Consider the following 16,715-nt stretch of genomic DNA (forward strand, 5'->3'; position numbering starts at 1 on the left):
GTGGCCTACCACTTGGTGGCTGAGTGGCTGTTGTTCCCAGTGGCTTCCACTTTGTTATAATCCCACTAACAGTTGAGCGTGGAATATTTAGTAGCCAGGAAATGTCACGGATGGACTTATTGCCCAGGTGGCCACCTATCACGGGACCACGCTTGGAGTCACTGAGCTCCTGAGAGCGACCCATTCTTTCACCAATGTTTGTAGAAGCCGTCTGCATGCCTAGGGGCTTGATTGTATACACCTGTGTCCATGGAGGGGATTGGAACACCTGAATCACATGATATGGAGGGGATTGGAACACCTGAATCACATGATATGGAGGGGATTGGAACACCTGAATCACATGATGGGGAGGGGATTGGAACACCTGAATCACATGATGGGGAGGGGATTGGAACACCTGAATCACATGATGGGGAGGGGATTGGAACACCTGAATCACATGATGGGGAGGGGATTGGAACACCTGAATCACATGATGGGGAGGGGATTGGAACACCTGAATCACATGATTTGGAGGGGATTGGAACACCTGAATCACATGATTGGAGGGGATTGGAAAACCTGAATCACATGATTGGAGGGGATTGGAAAACCTGAATCACATGATTTGGAGGGCGGGGACAATACTTTTGGCAATATAGTGTATGTTACTTGCCAGAGGTGCCGTAATGCGTACCACCATGATCTCACTGGAAAAAATAAACCCTGCTTATGTTGCTCTAAGTTGGAATGTAATTATATAAATATTGCTGAACCTAAACTTCAGCTGTAAATGGTTCACAAACAGTGTTTTTTGCCTATTGGAAATTTTTCTCCCCAAAACTACACTCGGTTTTGTTATGAGATCAGTTTAAATGAAAAATGCTCATCGGAGAGCCGCTCTAAGCAAAGAAAGTTGGAGAAGAACATGAACAACTTTTTAAAGGGTTAATCCAACAAATACCAACATTTCAGTGTGTGTGAGGTTAGTAATGGTGTCCCCGGTATTGCTGTCCCCGGTATTGCTGTCCCCGGTATTGCTGTCCCCGGTATTGCTGTCCCCGGTATTGCTCATTGTACAGGTTCTCTTTAATCATTTCCGTTTCTTCTGTTGGCAAACCCATATGAGGCTGCAGGTCCAGAACACGTTTGGTTGGTAATCATTTCGTCTTCCTGCAGGTTGTGTGGAATAAACTAGTTCTGCTGACCCGGTTAACTCTGAACTTGGCCCCGACTCTGCCGCAGAACCGGAGGATACCGACCCGACTTTGTTCTTTCCAGGATGGAAGGTTCATGTGGGAGATGATTTTTCTACAGTGACAGACATCTCCATCATGTACAAAAATTAAAAAAAGGAGAAAACTTTTTAGGGGTTCATTCAGTCAATACCGATTTTTCAGTTCGGTGGAGTCGTAGGTTTCCAAGCTGGACTCCAGTGCTGGGATCCTCAATGGTCACCCTTTGGCTCAGGGGGTCTCAATGGAGGAGAGGTGAGGAGGTCAGCAAGTTTACATTGGACTCCAAGGTTAGGGTTACAAAGAGGGATAGGGTGAGGGCTATGGGAACGCTTAGTGTGAAGGTCAGGGTTGGGCTACATGAAGGGTTAAAGGGAGGATTAGGGTGAGGTTAAAAAGAGGGTTAGCAATGGGGCTAGAGGGAGTGTTAGGATTTAGATTAGAGGGAGGGTAAGGTCAGTGTTGGGGGTACAGGGAATGATAGGCTGAAGATCAGTTTCGGGGTTACGGGGAGGTTAGGGTGAGGTCAGTGTTGGAATTATGGGGAGGATTAAGGTGAAAGTCAGTGTTGGGGTTACAGGGAGGGTTAGGGTTAAGATCAGTGTTGGGGATCCAAGAAGGGTTAGGGTGAAGGTCAGTATTGGGGTAACAGGAAGGGTTAGGTTGAAGGTCAGTATTGGGGTTAAGGGGAGGATTAAGGTGAAGGTCAATGTTGGGGTTACAGGGAGGCTTAGGGTGAAGGTCAGTGTTGGGGTTACAGGAAGGCTTAGGGTGAAGGTCAGTGTTGGGGTTACAGGAAGGCTTAGGGTGAAGGTCAGTGTTGGGGTTACAGGGAGGCTTAGGGTGAAGGTCAGTGTTGGGGTTACAGGGAGGGTTAGGGTGAAGGTCAGTGTTGGGGTTACAGGAAGGGTTAGGTTGAAGGTCAGTGTTGGGGTTACAGGGAGGGCTAGGCTGAAGGTCAGTGTTGGGGTTACAGGAAGGGTTAGGTTGAAGGTCAGTGTTGGGGTTACAGGAAGGGTTAGGGTGAAGGTCAGTGTTGGGGTTACAGGGAGGGTTAGGATGAAGGTCAGTGTTGGGGTTACAGGGAGGGTTAGGATGAAGGTCAGTGTTGGGGTTACAGGGAGTGTTAGGGTGAAGGTCAGTGTTGGGGTTACAGGGAGGGTTAGGGTGAAGGTCAGTGTTGGGGTTACAGGGAGGGTTAGGGTGAAGGTCAGTGTTGGGGTTACAGGAAGGGTTAGGGTGAAGGTCAGTGTTGGGGTTACAGGAAGGGTTAGGTTGAAGGTCAGTGTTGGGGTTACAGGGAGGGTTAGGGTGAAGGTCAGTGTTGGGGTTACAGGGAGGGTTAGGGTGAAGGTCAGTGTTGGGGTTACAGGAAGGGTTAGGTTGAAGGTCAGTGTTGGGGTTACAGGGAGGGCTAGGCTGAAGGTCAGTGTTGGGGTTACAGGGAGTGTTAGGGTGAAGGTCAGTGTTGGGGCTACAGGAAGGGTTAGGGTGAAGGCCAGTGTTGGGGTTAAGGGTCAGAAGTACAGGGAGGAGTCAGTAGGAGAGAGGCCTCTGGGTAGGGCATCCCTTTGTGCCTAAAACGAACACCGCCACCCTCCCGGCAATAATCAGTGAGGTACAACCAAATCTTGGGTCATGTAGGCCGGCTCAGTCATCCCCTGGCAGCTTGCATTGCATGGCTCAAGAAATAATCACAATGTTTTTGGCGCCGTTTGGGGCGATTCTTTTTTTCTTTTGGATCGATAAAAAGTCAAGTCTGAAACAAGTCAGAAGGGTGATAGAAATACAGAGACGGGATGACTGGAAAGCCTCATTGTTAGGACACGTCCATTGGATGGTCTGCACTCCGACATCATTTGTAACAATTCGGTTACAAAAACAAAAGACTTTTTTTTACGGCAACCAATCCCAACAACCTATTGGTTGCCACAGACAACATCCCTACCCCTCCTCCGCTCCAGTCCTCCCCTCTGCACCCCCCCCCCCCCTCCTTGACCTCGTCACAGATGCTGTGCAGATACAGCAGAGTCCCCGGATATTCCATGAGAATTGCAGGAACAGATCAATACTGTTATTGACCGGAATCTGCAAGGAACCGGAAAATGCAGAACTTTGTGAATCAACAGCCAGACGACTCATGAGGAGGCAGAAAATGGACGATGTGGAGGTTGTGCAGCAGCAGAGATCTTCCTGCATTAAGGGGGGAGCAAACCTGGTAGTCCTGAGAACCGGGACCTGTCATGGAAGGACAGGACCCCCCTACATGCCAGAGGGGAGCCAAGCTGGGGAATGTCCCAGACCTGTTCACCCCAATGGTGGTCCTGTGGGTTCCTTATCTCACTTGAGGAGTATAGTATTAGTGTCCAATAAGAGGGACCAAAATGTCCAGAACTGTCCCCCTTGTGTGTCCTAGGGGCCCCTGGAGGACGCTAAGAATACAAATCTGGAGTGGTACTCAGGAACCCAACCTAACCAACCGCGCATCCCTCAATGACTATGGCTTCTAATAGGGGGGCAGGGCATGTTCATTGCCTCCTAGTAGGCCCCAGGCTTACAGGGGAGGTGTTCAGTCCTGGTGGTCCCAGTGACCATTAAAGTGTCACTAAACCCCGGACCCCGCATTCACTATATCCGCTCTGCCCGGACCCCGCACTCACTGTATCCGCTGTCCCCGGACCCCGCGTTCACTGTATCCGTTCTCCCCGGACCCCGCGTTCACTGTATCCGTTCTCCCCGGACCCCGCATTCACTGTATCCGCTGTCCCCGGACCCCGCGTTCACTGTATCCGTTCTCCCCGGACCCCGCGTTCACTGTATCCGCTCTCCCCGGACCCCGCATTCACTATATCCGGTCTCCCCGGACCCCGCATTCACTATATCCGGTCTCCCCGGACCCCGCGTTCACTATATCCGCTCTCCCCGGACCCCGCATTCACTATATCCGCTCTCCCCGGACCCCGCATTCACTATATCCGCTCTCCCCGGACCCCGCATTCACTATATCCGCTCTCCCCGGACCCCGCATTCACTATATCCGCTCTCCCCGGACCCCGCATTCACTATATCCGCTCTCCCCGGACCCCGCATTCACTATATCCGCTCTGCCCGGACCCCGCATTCACTATATCCGGTCTCCCCGGACCCCGCATTCACTATATCCGCTCTCCCCGGACCCCGCATTCACTATATCCGGTCTCCCCGGACCCCGCATTCACTATATCCGGTCTCCCCGGACCCCGCATTCACTATATCCGCTCTCCCCGGACCCCGCATTCACTATATCCGCTCTCCCCGGACCCCGCATTCACTATTTCCGCTCTCCATGGACCCCGCATTCACTATATCCGCTCTCCCCGGACCCCGCATTCACTATATCCGCTCTCCCCGGACCCCGCATTCACTGTATCCGCTCTCCCCGGACCCCGCATTCACTATATCCGCTCTCCCCGGACCCCGCATTCACTATATCCGCTCTCCCCGGACCCCGCATTCACTATATCCGCTCTCCCCGGACCCCGCATTCACTATATCCGCTCTCCCCGGACCCCGCATTCACTATATCCGCTCTCCCCGGACCCCGCATTCACTATATCCGGTCTCCCCGGACCCCGCATTCACTATATCCGCTCTCCCCGGACCCCGCATTCACTATATCCGCTCTCCCCGGACCCCGCATTCACTGTATCCGCTCTCCCCGGACCCCGCATTCACTATATCCGCTCTCCCCGGACCCCGCATTCACTATATCCGCTCTCCCCGGACCCCGCATTCACTGTATCCGCTCTCCCCGGACCCCGCATTCACTATATCCGCTCTCGCCGGACCCCGCACTATCTAATGAATGTGAATGTCAGTACAATAACACGTACGATTTGCTGCGGAGCGATATCTAAAGTAATTCTTGTGTGACGTTTTCCGCAGTTTTGTTGCGATTTCACAGACACAGAACATCATGGAAGTCGTTCTGGTGATTCACAAGTAGCAATAAAGTCTTCAGAAATCTCACCTGAAATTGCACACAAATCGCTGGATTGGAAATCACGGCGGTGTGTCCGGCGACTTGGAAATGGCGCTGCAGCAGATCGCATGTGTTAGGACACGGACATTCACATTCATGAGATGAGATTTCAATGCACAAATCGCACCGGTATGACCGGGAACAGGATTTATAAATAAAAACAAAAAAAAAAAAAACAAAACCGAACCAGCACCCTCCCCTCCCCCGCATACACAAACTGATCACACAGGTACGGTATCCCCGCGAACGTCAGGGTGAGAGCGATAGTTTGAGCGCCATAGTTCACCATTAACACTAGACTGATCTCCTTTGACCGATATCGGGTAGTTTGTCGCCATTTCACAGGCGTGCGATATTTTATAACTTTGTCAGAGGCGTTTATTATCGCAGAACCGAGGATCAGAAGTGGAGGGGAGCTCCTGAGAGCAAGAATTGGGGGAACATGACCAAGACTGACAATCACAAGGAACAAGAGAACATGGGCTCCCCCCCCAAAATGTGAGCAAGAGGGGAACCCCCACCCCGTGGAAACCCTCCCAGTAAGAGGCCAAGGGTGCGGTCAGATTTGATGGATTTATTTGGGGGAGCTCAAAATTTTAAAATCCAGGGTTCAGACTAGGGGTGGGCAGGAGGGGCGGCTGCCCTGGGCACGTATCGTGTGAGGTGGGGGAGGGGGCACCGCAAGGAAATTGGAGGAGGGGAATTGTGTTGAGAAGGGGAATTTGATGACATCAGCGGGTAAGAATTGATCTAGGAGGGGAAATTCGGGGAGGTGCACTAGGAGAAGAGAATTTGTGCTACAAGGAGGATGGGGGGGGGGTTGTTTGTGCTGTAAAAGTAATATTGTGGGGGGGGGACTTGTGCTAGTAGAGATGATTGGGGTATTTGTGCAAGAACACAGGGATATTTGTGGGGGGGATACGTGTTAGGTTGGGGGATTGAGGAGGGGAATCTGTGCCTGAAGTAGGTAATTTGGAGTGGGGGGGGTGTGATTTGTGCTGGGGGTATATGAGGAGAGAATTTGAGCTAGGAAGGGGACTTTATTTTTTTTTATTGGTGGGGGAATATATGCTGGGATGGAGGATTAAGGAGGGGAATGTGTGCTGGGAGGGGGTAATTTGGAGTGGTGGTGGTGGGGGGGGTGATTTGTGCTTGGAGGTTGTATTTGTGGGGTAGGGGATTTGAGCTAGGAAGGGAAATATTTTTTTTTGGGGGGGGGTGATTTGTGCTGGGGGGTATATGAGAATAAAGAGGATTTTTGCTGGGGGGGATGGGGGGGCAAAGATTTGTGCTGGGAGGGGGGGATTTTTGTTTGGGGGGTAAGCATGTTTGCTTTCTCAATTTTTTGTTTTGGTGGGGGGGGGGGTTGTTGACACATAATGCTCATACATCTTGTGGGGGGGGCACATTTTGTATATTCACCCCGGGCTCTAGACAACCTTGTCCCTACGCTGTTAAAAACCTCGACATGTTTGGTGTCTATTTACTCGCCGCGTCATCTTTTATATTGTAACAAAAACTTGGGGATTGTTTTGTGTGCGTTAAAATTTGTGTTTGATAAAACAGTTGTGCAAATACGATGCAAGTTTAAAAAAAAATAAATTGGCACCATTTTATTCTCCAGCGCCCAGAAAACATATCATTTATGGGAGATGGGGAGGGGGGGGGGGAGATGGGGGAGGGAGGGTTCTAAGCAACTTTTTGGCAAGTAACACGTGTGCGTGAAAAATGACAAAAAACGGCTCTGTACACGAAGGGTTTAATCTATAATCTAAAAAAAACTGAAAAAAAAAACAAAAGCAGAAATGGAATTGCACAGCTGGTGACAAATGTAAAAAAAAAGGGAAAAAAAAATCGGGGGTTTCTCTCTGCACACAGGGGACCCTTGGTATGTTGTTAGTTAAGGCAGCATTAAAAGCAAAAAAATAAAAACAAAAACACACAAACCGCAAAAACCACAAAAAAAACCACAAACCCCACCCCAAAAAAACCCACAAAAAAATAAAAAAAACACAACACGATAAAACCCAAAAAGGACAAAACCACCCCTCCAAAAAAAAGAAAGAAAGAAAAAAACCACAGGAAAAAAATAAAAAAAAAGGGAAAATCAGGGGTTTCTTCCTGCACACTGGGGACCCTTGGTTTTGGTAGCATTAAAAGCAAAAAAAAAAAATATATAAAAACAAAAACTACAAAAAACAAAAACACAACACAAAAAATATGAATTTAAAAAAACAAAAAAAAAAACAAACTGCAAAAACCACAAAAAAACCCACAAAAAGCAAAAACACAAAAACTACAACAAATAAAAGCACAACACAATAAACACAAAAAAAACCCAATAAAGGACAACCCCCCCCAAAAAAAAACCCCCAACACAATAAAACACAATCGTACGAAAAGGAAAGTTCTGAAGCCCGAAAACCGTCATCCGAATGCAGATCTGCCGACGCGAAGCGCGGATTCCGGGACGCACAACCGCCTCAGAGTTCTACGTCACCAATTTCACCTTTTTATTATAAAATGACAATTTCCTGCCGTGGTTTAGCAGCCGCCATGGAAGCCGCCGCCGCCGCCGCGCTCTTCTTCTACAAAAATCTTCAACCACAAAAGTTTAGACCACAAAAGCGACTCCCCGAGGTGGCGATTTGTAGCGGGGGATGTTTGGGGGTCTCTGGGTTCCCTTTTTATCTCCGGTTTTGATACAAAGTATCTGTTCAAACTTAAAACAAAATGAATATAAAACCAAAATCCGGAGGAAGTGTTTGTAGTCGGAGCGGCTGGGGGGGGTCGCCGATGTATCGGTTGCTAGGATTGGACACAAGGACTGGGGTCCAGGAACACACCTCTGGGGGCTCCGCCGGGGTCGCCGATGTATCGGTTGCTAGGATTGGACACAAGGACTGGGGTCCAGGAACACACCTCTGGGGGCTCCGCCGGGGTCACCGATGTATCGGTTGCTAGGATTGGACACAAGGACTGGGGTCCAGGAACACACCTCTGGGGGGGGGGCGCAGGAATGGATACTCGGTGACAACCTGGCAGGATGGACGGTCTCGGGGGGGTCTTACCTGGAAGCTCGGCCCCTCCAGGGGATCCGGGGAGATGTTAGGTGGCCAGACGGACGAAGAGAGAGCGGAATGTTGGATCAGCCATCAGAGGGGAGCAGAGTGAGAGGAGACATTTCCTGTCTGCACGACTACATTACCCAGAGCCTGACAACCCTCCGCTCCCAGCATGCACTGCGGCTGCTACATTTAACCTCTCACCTCCCGGCTTTGTCTGTTCGCTGCCTTGTGTCGTGTCGCCATTCGCAGCTGACGCAGTCTGAGCCTCAAAAGGCTGCCGGGCTCATTTCCACCGGATGCGGCTGAACGCATGCGCAAGAAGAACGAGCCGAGCTGACACCAGTGCGGCGCCTTCACATGCGTTTTTAAACAAAATGAGAGCCCGCCGCATGTTTCTGCAGAGAAATGAACCAGAATCCATGTAAATGCATAAAACCCCCCCAATGTATATTATTACACCGCAAATGCAACAAACAAACAATGCAAATGCATGTCACTGTGCACGAGCAACTGCGGGCTGAGCGCAGGAAACAAGCCCAAGAGGCCCGCACCCACCATATGCGTCTTCTTGGAAAACACATTTTTATCGCACTTTTGACGCGTTCAGTTATAATCAACGCCATGCAGAGCGCGCTTTTCGCTTTATCTGTGTTTTGTATGCGTTTTCCTCCTTCGGCCTCGGTTCGCACTAATGCGGTGCGGGAAACGCAGCAAATCCTGCATTACAATCGCACAACGTCCAGGCGATCTGCTACGGGGGTCAATGTTAGATTAACGACCCCTCCCCCTCGAAACAGATCGCAAAACGCAGTGCGATTACCAGAATTCACACACCCATGGGATGCGTATCAGATGGGGGGAAACAAAAGGGTCCTGCATTGTTCTTGGTGCGGATGGGATGCGATTTGAGCCGAACAAAACGTATGTCCTGCACAGACGTCGCATACGATGTGCCCAGGGGTGGACTGACAACTCATCTGGCCCCCGGGCAATAGGGGATCATGGGGCCCCTGTGTCCTTGTCCAAACTCAAAAAAGCTTATGAAAAAAGGGGCAGGGGCATCTCAAGGGGCCCCCTACTGACCCCGGGCCCTCGGGCAGTCCGCCCCTGGATGTTCCGCGCTGCATTAGTGTGAACCCGGGCTCAGGCTAGGTTGCTGTGCGTTTTGCAGGAACACACTACAGTCCAATACACTACAGTGATGCGACAATTTGAGGTGCGATTTGCAACACATCTGACACAAACGTCTACGCAAAACGCACGAAAAGCAACGCATTCACTAGAAATCGGTGCGGTTCCAACCAAGTCAGAATCGCGCCGATATGACCGCTGTAATTGCGGACAACAGGGGGCGCTCGGCATGCGGTTTGCAAGTCGCATGACATGGCAAACCGCATGCCAGGTCGCACCCGGGGTGACCGGGGACTTAACATGATTTCCTATGAGACTCGGTCACATCTCTGCGTTTTGGTGCGATTTTTGGAAAGGGGCGGAGACTTTTTTTAAACGCAAAACATTGCGTTTCGGTTCAATAGACTTCAATGGACATGCTGCAGGAATGCAAGTAGTGCATTTTTTATGCGTTTTTGATGCGTTTTGCATTTTTAATCTGCCCAGCCACAAGTTGGCCAAAAAAAATAAAAAATAAAAAAAGCAAAACGCATGAAAAACGTGTCAAAAATGCAAGTGAAAAAACCGCACCACAAAACGCACTGCAGAAACAGATCAAACGCAGACTGCATAGGTGTGAGCCGAGCCTTAGGGCCGGTCCACACCATAAAAACGCAGTCTGGATGGGTTCCGGACGTGTTTCTATATGTGCATTTTTGATGCGTTCTGGTGCGTTTTTTATCTGTTCTGGTGCGTTTTTGACGTGTTCCAGTCAGGGGCAGACTGACAACACATGGGGCCCCTGGGCAATAGGGGATCATGGGGCCCCCTACAGACCCCGGGCCCTCGGGCAGTACCCGAGTGCTCGAATGGTCTCCGCCCCTGGTTCCAGTTCATTTTCTTCCTCTCTCTTTTTCGCCAACTTAATAAATAAAAGTGCGTTCCAGTGCGTTTATGGTACACTCCGGTGCGTTTATGGTGCGTTCCAGTGCATTTATGGTGCGTTCCGGTGCATTTATGGTGCGTTCCGGTGCGTTTTTGATGCGTTTTACTGCCTTCCCGTACAGTTCATTGCGGAAAAAATGCAGCCTGTTCTACTTTTTTTCATGAAGCTGAAACGCACTGGAACTGATTTGGTTCAAAATAAAAACCGCACTGGACTGCATGTGGTGTGAACTGGCCCCCAGTCCCCTGGGAAAACCGGACGAACTAATAAAAACGCATGCTGCGTGTTTGGTGCATTTTCGGTGCGCTACCTTTGCCTGTAATGGAAGGGTTGCTTTCAGGAAAGCGCATTGAAGACACAGCAAGCAGCAGCGCAGAGCACTCCCCAGAAACGCACGGACAGACGCACGCACGGACAGTTGTATGCAATGTAAAGCGGACTGTGTGCTTCTGACACGTTGGGCAGGTGCGTTTCAGCGCTGTAAAAACGCACAGGTTTGAACGAGCCGTAAAGTGAGGTTCATATCTATACCTCTCGGCAACACAAGGCAAACATCGCACTTTCCCATCATGCGCTGAAACGCGCTGCCCTTTAGCGGACGCACGGCAGAGTCAATAAAGCTGGTTACACATCTATGCGGGTCAGGGATGCCAGAAAATCGCACTTTCCAGAAACGCACAGAAACAGCGGATGTGCGGCGGGGCCAGTAATTGTTGACGGCGCCCCCATGCATCTGCAAACATGCGTGCCAAACCATGCGCTGCGTTTTTGGAAAAGGGTCAGGGACTTATTTTCCACATTTTCTGGAGTATTTCCAAAAGTCGCTCAGAGTTGCAGCCCAATCACGTGAGGGCATGTCACGTGAGGATGTGTCACTTGAGGGCGTGGCACGTGAGGGCGTGGCACGTGAGGGCATGGCATCGCTCTCTAGTTCTTTAACCGGAAGCCCCACAGACTGGAAATTCCACCCGGAAGGTCGGTGACCGGGAAATGCCGCCGGCAGAGTTCACCAATCATCTCACTAGAAGGATATGAAGAGAACCCCGGGAGTCACAATTCATGGAAGAGAGCGTCCTCGTTATTCCTAGAACTCCGCCCTCCCCTTCAGTCTTGCACAGGTGTACCGGCTCCTCCCCTTCAGTCTTGCACAGGTGTACCGGCCCCTCCCCTTCAGTCTTGCACAGGTGTACCGGCCCCTCCCCTTCAGTCTTGCACAGGTGTACCGGCTCCTCCCCTTCAGTCTTGCACAGGTGTACCTGCTCCTCCCCTTCAGTCTTGCACAGGTGTACCTGCTCCTCCCCTTCAGTCTTGCACAGGTGTATCAGCTCCTCCCCTTTAGTCTTGCACAGGTGTATCGGCTCCTCCCCTTCAGTCTTGCACAGGTGTATCGGCTCCTCCCCTTTAGTCTTGCACAGGTGTATTGGCTCCTCCCCTTCAGGCTTGCACAAGTGTACCGGCTCCTCCCCTTCAGTGGTGCACAGTTGTAGAGGCTCCTCCCCCTCAGTCTTGCACAGGTGTACTGGCTCCTCCCCTTCAGTCTTGCACAGGTGTAGCAGCTCCTCCCCTTCATTGGGATCTTCCTCCCATGGACTTCATCAGGTGCTTCCTCCCATGGACTTCTTCAGATGTTTCCTCCAATGAACTTCATCAGGTGCTTCTCAGGGACGTCATCAGGTGCTTCCGCCCATGGACTTCATCAGGTAGTTCTCCCATGGACTTCATCAGTTTCTTCCTCCTATGCACCTCATCACGTGCTTCCTCCCAGGGACATCATCAGGTGCTTCCTCCCATGGACTTCATCAGGTACTTCCTCCCAGGGACGTCATCAGGAGCTTCCTCCCGTGGACTTCATCAGGCATCAGGTGCTTCCTCCCATGGACATCATCAGGTGCTTCCTCCTATGGACTTCATCGGGTGCTTCCTCCCATGGACTTCATCAGGTGCACAGACACAGGACTGTAACTGCAGAGATCTGCCACTAGGGGCTCCCTAAAGACACAAGAACCTGGAATCTGGAACATCAGCTATGAGTGGACCTGCCCTTTAAGGTCCTGTTCACGCCCCTTATGTGATTGGTACAATGTGGTGCCATTGGCTGTAAATGTTATCCCAATCAACCTCAATGTACTTGTGCTGCATTAATGTGCGATGCCATGCACTGTGGAAAATGCTGCGCGCACATGTGTTAGGCAGGCCATTGACATGAATCACGCATGTTAACATCCATGCACTAATGTACCGCAACAATGTAAACGAGCCCTTAAAGCTGAACTCTTGGACAGAAGTGAGTGCAGCTCTGTGTTCCTTAGTACGTCATTAAATGTACTTTTTTATAAAGCTGTGTGAATGTGTTCTGTCAGTGCAGATGTACAGCAGGGCTCAGAATGGGAGAAGCACAAGGAGACTATCAGTTCATCTGCTAAGAAGAAGCTTGCTGATAGGAGGAGAGAGCAGAGTGACAGAGAGATGAGCTCATTCGCAATTCACTGTCCAATCATTGGCTTGGTTGTGGGTCCAAAATGACCCGGGCTCAGAGGAAGTGGGTGGAATGAAGCTGGCCATCAGCCAGAGGACATCAGATCCTACCTGTAGGGGAGGCTGCAGATGCTGTTAGGTCCAAAGACAAAATTGCACTTTAACAGCATCTGCAGCCTCCCCTACAGGTAGGATCTGATGTGCTCTGGCTGATGGGCAGCTTCATTCCACCCACTTCCTCTGAGCCCAGGTCATCCCGGACGCACCCCCAATAAAGAAAAGCAACACGCCGGTCCCTACCAATGGGAACAGGCTTGAATTACCCAGCGCCAGACATGGTAGCCGTGGTATCGAGCCTTAAGATGGATGGGGGGGGGTTATAATTATAGGTATAAAAGAATGTAGAAATCATAACAATCATAAATCCGGAGAAACAGGAAAAAAGTATCTGTGAGGAAGAAACAATGAAACAATGTAACTTTAATATATACCTCTAAACTGTGTCCGACGTTCCTGAGCCGGCAGTATAGGAGTTCGGTCACCTCGCTGTGCAGACTGCAAGTTCTTGTTCTGGCTCAGCATGAAGTTGGGAAACAGAACGAACCATTGTGTGCCGGCGAAGAGTGTGACGTCACATCCTGCCCCCGGAACACGACTGCCCCGTGTGCGCCGCAACAAAGACAACGCAGAGGAAATGAGAGAATAATGGATCTTAAACATCAAGTTCAATCTGCCAGAATTTTACCATCCCCCATCAACAAGATAAATTCCCACTGACCCCCAATGTAAGGGACGTTCTTCCCACCGACCCCCAATGTAAGGGACAGTCTTCCCACTGACCCCCAATGTAAGGGACATTCTTCCCACTGACCCCCAATGTAAGGTACATTCTTCCCACTGACCACCAATGTAAGGGACGTTCTTCCCACTGACCCCCAATGTAAGGAACATTCTTCCCACTGACCCCCAATGTAAGGAACATTCTTCCCACTGACCCCCAATGTAAGGGGCATTCTTCCCACTGACCCCCAATGTAAGGGACATTCTTCCCACTGACCACCAATGTAAGGGGCATTCTTCCCACTGACCCCCAATGTAAGGGACATTCTTCCCACTGACCCCCAATGTAAGGGACATTCTTCCCACTGATCCCCAATGTAAGGGACATTCTTCCCACTGACCCCCAATGTAAGGGACATTCTTCCCACTGACCCCCCAATGTAAGGGACATTCTTCCCACTGACCCCCAATGTAAGGGACATTCTTCCCACTGATCAATGTAAGGGACATTCTTCCCACTGACCCCCAATGTAAGGGACATTCTTCCCACTGATCCCCAATGTAAGGGACATTCTTCCCACTGACCCCCCAATGTAAGGGACGTTCTTCCCACTGACCCCCAATGTAAGGAACATTCTTCCCACTGACCCCCAATGTAAGGAACATTCTTCCCACTGACCCCCAATGTAAGGGGCATTCTTCCCACTGACCCCCAATGTAAGGGACATTCTTCCCACTGACCACCAATGTAAGGGGCATTCTTCCCACTGACCCCCAATGTAAGGGACAATTTTCCCACTGACCCCCAATGTAAGGGACATTCTTCCCACTGATCCCCAATGTAAGGGACATTCTTCCCACTGACCCCCCAATGTAAGGGACATTCTTCCCACTGACCCCCAATGTAAGGGACATTCTTCCCACTGATCAATGTAAGGGACATTCTTCCCACTGACCCCCAATGTAAGGGACATTCTTCCCACTGATCAATGTAAGGGACATTCTTCCCACTGACCCCCAATGTAAGGGACATTCTTCCCACTGATCCCCAATGTAAGGGACATTCTTCCCACTGACCTCCAATGTAAGCGACATTCTTCCCACTGACCCCCAATGTAAAGGACATTCTTCCCACTGACCCCCAATGTAAGGGACATTCTTCCCACTGACCCCCCAATGTAAGGGACATTCTTCCCACTGACCCCCAATGTAAGGAACATTCTTCCCACTGACCCCCAATGTAAGGGACATTCTTCCCACTGACCCCCAATGTAAGGAACATTCTTCCCACTGACCCCAAATGTAAGGGACATTCTTCCCACTGATCACCAATGTAAGGGACGTTCTTCTCACCGACCCCCAATGTAAGGGGCATTCTTCCCACTGACCCCCAATGTAAGGGACATTCTTCCCACTGATCACCAATGTAAGGGACGTTCTTCCCACTGACCCCCAATGTAAGGGACATTCTTCCCACTGATCACCAATGTAAGGGACATTCTTCCCACTGACCCCCCAATGTAAGGGACATTCTTCCCACTGACCCCCAATGTAAGGGACATTCTTCCCACTGACCCCCAATGTAAGGGACATTCTTCCCACCGACCCCCAATGTAAGGAACATTCTTCCCACTGACCCCCAATGTAAGGGACATTCTTCCCACTGATCACCAATGTAAGGGACATTCTTCCCACTGACCCCCAATGTAAGGAACATTCTTCCCACTGACCCCCAATGTAAGGGACATTCTTCCCACTGACCCCCAATGTAAGGGACATTCTTCCCACTGATCACCAATGTAAGGGACGTTCTTCCCACCGACCCCCAATGTAAGGAGCATTCTTCCCATTGACCCCCAATGTAAGGGACATTCTTCCCACTGACCCCCAATGTGAAGAACGTTCTTCCCACTGACCCCCCAATGTAAAGGACGTTCTTCCCACTGACCCCCCAATGTAAGGGGCATTCTTCCCACTGACCCCCCAATGTAAGGGACATTCTTCCCACTGACCCCCAATGTAAGGGGCATTCTTCCCACTGACCCCCCAATGTAAGGGACATTCTTCCCACTGACCACCAATGTAAGGGACATTCTTCCCACTGACCCCCAATTTAAGGGACATTCTTCCCACTGACCCCCCAATGTAAGGGACATTCTTCCCACTGACCCCCCAATGTAAGGGACATTCTTCCCACTGACCCCCAATGTAAGGGACATTCTTCCCACTGACCCCCAATTTAAGGGACATTCTTCCCACTGACCCCCAATGTAAGGGACATTCTTCCCACTGACCCCCAATTTAAGGGACATTCTTCCCACTGACCCCCCAATGTAAGGGACATTCTTCCCACTGACCCCCAATGTAAGGGACATTCTTCCCACTGACCCCCAATGTAAGGGACATTCTTCCCACTGACCCCCAATGTAAGGGAAATTCTTCCCACTGACCCCCAATTTAAGGGACATTCTTCCCACTGACCCCCCAATGTAAGGGACATTCTTCCCACTGACCCCCAATTTAAGGGACATTCTTCCCACTGACCCCCAATGTAAGGGACGTTCTTCCCACTGACCACCAATGTAAGGGACGTTCTTCCCACTGACAACCAATGTAAGGGTCGTTCTTCCCACTGACCCCCAATGTAAGGGACATTCTTCCCACTGACCCCCAATGTAAAGGACGTTCTTCCCACTGACCCCCAATGTAAGGGACATTCTTCCCACTGACCCCCAATGTAAGGGACGTTCTTCCCACTGACCCCCCAATGAAAGGGACGTTCTTCCCACTGACCCCCAATGTAAGGGACGTTCTTCCCACTGACCCCCCAATGAAAGGGACGTTCTTCCCACTGACCCCCCAATGAAAGGGACGTTCTTCCCACTGACCCCCAATGTAAGGGACGTTCTTCCCACTGACCCCCAATGTAAGAGACATTCTTCCCACTGACCACCAATGTAAAGGACATTCTTCCCTCTGACCACCAATGTAAGGGACATTCTTCCCACTGACCCCCAATGTAAGGGACATTCTTCCCACTGACCCCCAATGTAAGGGACATTCTTCCCACTGACCCCCAATGTAAGGGACATTCTTCC

The 16,715-nt window shown here is 50.6% G+C and overlaps 1 protein-coding gene across 1 annotated transcript; it reads right to left on the reverse strand.

Annotated features, from left to right (window-relative positions):
* Positions 1–1,939: 1,939 nt before the first annotated feature.
* On the reverse strand, positions 1,940–13,557 carry LOC149428388 (uncharacterized; the record flags this gene model as incomplete). Its single annotated transcript, XM_089667473.1, has 3 exons — positions 13,329–13,557; positions 8,501–8,701; positions 1,940–2,691 (listed from the first exon to the last, which is right to left on the reverse strand). Coding segments are annotated over exons 1-3 (1,182 nt in total), but the record flags the coding sequence as incomplete, so codon positions are not given.
* Positions 13,558–16,715: the final 3,158 nt, after the last annotated feature.

The sequence above is a fragment of the Staurois parvus genome, unplaced genomic scaffold, assembly GCF_062004578.1.
Source record: "Staurois parvus isolate SC_StPar_1 unplaced genomic scaffold, SC_StPar_1.0 ptg003271l, whole genome shotgun sequence".
Lineage (NCBI taxonomy): Eukaryota > Metazoa > Chordata > Amphibia > Anura > Ranidae > Staurois > Staurois parvus.